The sequence below is a fragment of the Sciurus carolinensis genome, chromosome 8 (genome assembly GCF_902686445.1).
Source record: "Sciurus carolinensis chromosome 8, mSciCar1.2, whole genome shotgun sequence".
Taxonomy (NCBI): Eukaryota; Metazoa; Chordata; class Mammalia; order Rodentia; family Sciuridae; genus Sciurus; species Sciurus carolinensis.
The window spans coordinates 122,579,630-122,583,051 of NC_062220.1; the positions used below are offsets into that span (position 1 = coordinate 122,579,630).

Below are 3,422 nucleotides of genomic sequence, written 5' to 3' on the forward strand. Positions count from 1 at the left end.
GTGAGAGAGCTTCTGGAAATTACCTCATCCAACCTTCTTATTCCGCAGGTCCAGACACCAAGGCCCAGCATAGTACATGCAAGGTGACAGCAAGCCCAGGACTGTGCAGACACCACCAATCCAGTCCCAGGAGGGTGGAAGATCAGGTCAGTGGGGCCCATGTCCACATGAGGAGAGGAAGGAGTCCAGCCTGCCCAGGGGTAGGGAGGGAGACTCCACTGGGAAGGATTGTAGATGCAGGTGTTGATAAGTGGTAGTTCCTATTCTGGGGTGAAATTAGTGCCTCTTGGTGTGGTGAGTGGGGGTTGAGCAAGCTGACTTGCTCTTTGCCCCACTCCACCCCAAGGGAATCTTCCTGGTTCCTACCTTATTGCCACTGAGGAAGACAGGACACTCAGGTGCTTGGTGTCCACTCCTTCTAGGGGTCAGTTAACACTAGACACACATACACTGGTAACCCAGCACTAGCTCCAGGCTGTATAAAGCTGTGAAGACTGATGGAAAGAGGCTGCTGTCTTCTCCTAGCTCCCGTTCAAGTAGGTCTGTCCTCTCTCTTTGCGGACCCCAAAGATCATGGTCAAGACCAAGAGTAGCTCCCAGAACCATCAGCATCTCTCTTTGGGAGGTTTCTTGGTCGTAGGCAGGAGCCTCGTTGATGCTGATGCTGATGCGCGCTTTTGGTGTCGCCACTTGGCTCTGCGGTTCTTGAACCAGACCTGAGGAGGAAAAGGAGAAGGAACTGCTGGGACTCTAGGGACCCGCACCCCCCGCCCTCACGGGACAGATTGGTGCGTTGGGCGTGGTTAAGGATTTAACCACAAGGATGTGGGTGGACTAGGGCTGCAGAGCCAGCACCTTAGCGGTAGTATACCACCTCTCTTTATTTGCTGTAGATAGGGACGAATGGCTCATGACGCAGGATGGGAACCCCTTTCCCACCCCACCCCAGTCTCTGCCCAGCGGCGACCAGGACGCCCCTTCTGCAACTTGCACATTTCTGAACTTCCCAAATTCTGGAACATGAACGAATGCCTCTTTATCATCAGAGAAAAAGGAGAAAAGTTTTAAATAATGGCAAAGAAAACCAGTCTTGCCTCCCCTCCAGTTCCAGCTACACCTTCCCGAACATGCGTGCCTCCCCCGCCCTTCGTCCCATTCCCCGCTACCCGCCCCGAGACTGGCCCTGTGCTCCGTTCGCTGTCCTGGAGGCTCCTTCTTCTGCGCTGGGTCGCACCATGCCAGGCGGTGCTCGGGTTGACGCGGTCTTCGAAAAAGAAGAACGCAAGCCGGAAGCGCGAACTCTCTTGCCTAGGACCCTTTGGCCATCCAGCAGCAGCCCGCGAGCAGTCGGCTTACCAGAGCGGTTTTGCCCGGCACCCACCTCCACGCGCTCCTCGCGCAAGTGGATGCGGCCAGCCAGGCGCTCGCGCGTGCCCACGTCGGGGTACTGGTTCTGCACAAAGAGCGCCTCGAGTGCCTGCAGCTGCTCCTCACTGAAGATGGTGCGGTGGCGCCTAGTGCGTCGCTGTGGGACTGGGCCGCCAGGGCCAGGGAGAGTTGCGGAGCCTCCAGCCGGCGCGGCCAAGGGCAAGGGCGCCGCTGGCCCCAGCCTCAGTGGCCACGGCAGCCGCGCGCCTGCAGGGCGAGGGCGCTGTGAAACGCAGGGCAGGAGAAAACACCCCACCCACTACCTCGCGCCCAGGAGTCCCCCATTCCACTCTCACATCCCGCGCTCACTCACCCAGCCCGGCGGCTGCCTCCGGGGTCCTGCGGGGTGCCGCGCGGGACCCAGAGCGGAGCCCACAGCAGCAACAGCAGGCACAGGACACAATCTCAGGCGCCCCGGGTTCCCCGGGCTCCGCGGGGCTCTGGTGGCCGCTGTGCTGGGGTGGACGGGCAGTCCGGGCTGAGGGACTCCGCTCAGGCAGGCTGGATAGGATGTGCTCGATTGAGAAGGGGCAGGGCCGCCCAGGGCCCCTGCGACTCGCCGCGCCCCCAGCTACCGCCATGCCATGCCCGGCCATGCCCGGCCCCGCCAGCCCTCGGACCAGAATATATACGTCGGGGCGGAGCGCGCAGTAATCCCCAAGCCGGGCGCCAAATCCACGCGTGCTAATCCCGCCGCGCTGGCAGAGAGCACACTAATCCTAGATTGCAGCGGTGGCGGGAAAGCCTGCTTCGCCTTGGCGTGCGGGGGCTGGCTGCGGTGAGGAGGGAGCATTGTGCTCCAGCAGCGTCCTCCAGTCCACCCAGGGCAGTCAGCACAAGCGGGTAAGGCGACCCTAAGCGGAAGGATTGGAGGGCCGCCTCCCCGATGCCCGCCTACGGGGCCTGAAGGTCTCACCATGCGGTGAGGTAGTCGACCCTAGGACGCCCGGAGCTGGCATCCTCCGCAGTGCCCCCTCCTGCCACCGCCCTATCAATGGCTGCACTTCTCCATGACTGGACTGACTCCTGGTCCCCTTCAAGGCATTTTTATGGCAAGTGAGCACGACTGGAGAAACCTAAACCTAGCCAAGCCGCTCAAGCTCCTGGTCTCCAAATTCCTAGCATCTAATTTAGGATGGGCCCCCATGGGCAATCTCGCGAACCCACCTCACATGGACTCCAAACTTCTCATCCACTTCTCAGCTTCACGGAGAAAATTCCCATCTTCTGTCCTGTGACCCCCAACTCTTTTGCCTTCTTTCTTGGGTCAGGGAAATCTTCCTAACCTATGTGAAGTCTCTCCTTCCGCTTTCCCACCTGTCCCAGAAGCCCCCTCCTCCACCCTGTGCAAGACATCCAACACCCCTGCCCCTCATTCCCCAGTAGATCAGTGACCTCTCACAGCTTAAATCTGTTTTAGGTGGACTCTCCACCTCCTCACTCTTATGCCCTTGCCATTCCTGTTCTGTCCACACCGTGCACTGTTCATCTGGCTCATCAGTACTGATAACCTGCACTTGGCCGGATACTTTCACTCTACTTGAGTGCAAACATGGGACAGCTGAACCAGGCACACCAACCTAAGACACTCTCCTTTTCGCCTCCAAAGGAAATATATTGTGTAGCTCACAGGACAGAGCAACAAACTGCCTGACTTGAATCCAGTTGTCAACTGCTGGCTGTATGATCTTCCATAGGTTCCTTCACCCCTCTGTGTTTGGGTTTCCTAATCTATAAACTGACTTAATAATAGTGACTATCAGTCATGCTGGGTGGTACACACCTGTAACCCAAGCAACTAGGGAGGCTGAGGCAGGATGGCAAATTGAAAAACAGTCTTAGCAATTTAGACCCTATCTTAAATTTTTAAAAAAGGCTAGGTCAGTGGTAGAGTGCTCTAGGTTCAAGCCTCAGTAATTCAAATAGTAATAATATCAGCAACAACAACTATCATTAGTTATTCTTAGCATTCAATCAATTACTAGGTCCCATTG

The 3,422-nt window shown here is 57.3% G+C and overlaps 1 protein-coding gene across 4 annotated transcripts; it reads right to left on the reverse strand.

Moving 5' to 3' along the window:
- Gsc2 (goosecoid homeobox 2) lies at positions 1-2,726 on the reverse strand. 4 transcript variants are annotated; one of them, XR_007109850.1, is made up of 4 exons: positions 1,742-2,726; positions 1,382-1,635; positions 367-716; positions 1-260 (listed from the first exon to the last, which is right to left on the reverse strand). XR_007109850.1 is itself a non-coding variant. In XM_047561572.1 (3 exons), the coding sequence occupies exons 1-3, from the start codon at positions 2,022-2,024 to the stop codon at positions 606-608; spliced, it is 648 nt and encodes a 215-aa protein (XP_047417528.1). In that variant the 5' UTR covers positions 2,025-2,726; the 3' UTR covers positions 1-605. The 4 variants fall into 4 exon arrangements, 1 of the variants encoding a protein (XP_047417528.1); XR_007109848.1 differs by having other exon boundaries at positions 1-265; XR_007109849.1 differs by having other exon boundaries at positions 1-285.
- Between the last annotated feature and the right edge of the window lie 696 nt (positions 2,727-3,422).

Excerpts from the sequence above, each read along its gene's own strand:
- Gsc2 (XM_047561572.1), bottom strand. The coding sequence starts at position 2,024 with ATGGCCGGGCATGGCATGGCGGTAGCTGGGGGCGCGGCGAGTCGCAGG. Across the intron at positions 1,636-1,741 it reads GGAGGCAGCCGCCGGGCTGG|GCGCGCGGCTGCCGTGGCCA; the intron begins GTGAGTGAGCGC and ends CTCGCCCTGCAG. Across the intron at positions 717-1,381 it reads TGCGCGAGGAGCGCGTGGAG|GTCTGGTTCAAGAACCGCAG; the intron begins GTGGGTGCCGGG and ends TTTCCTCCTCAG.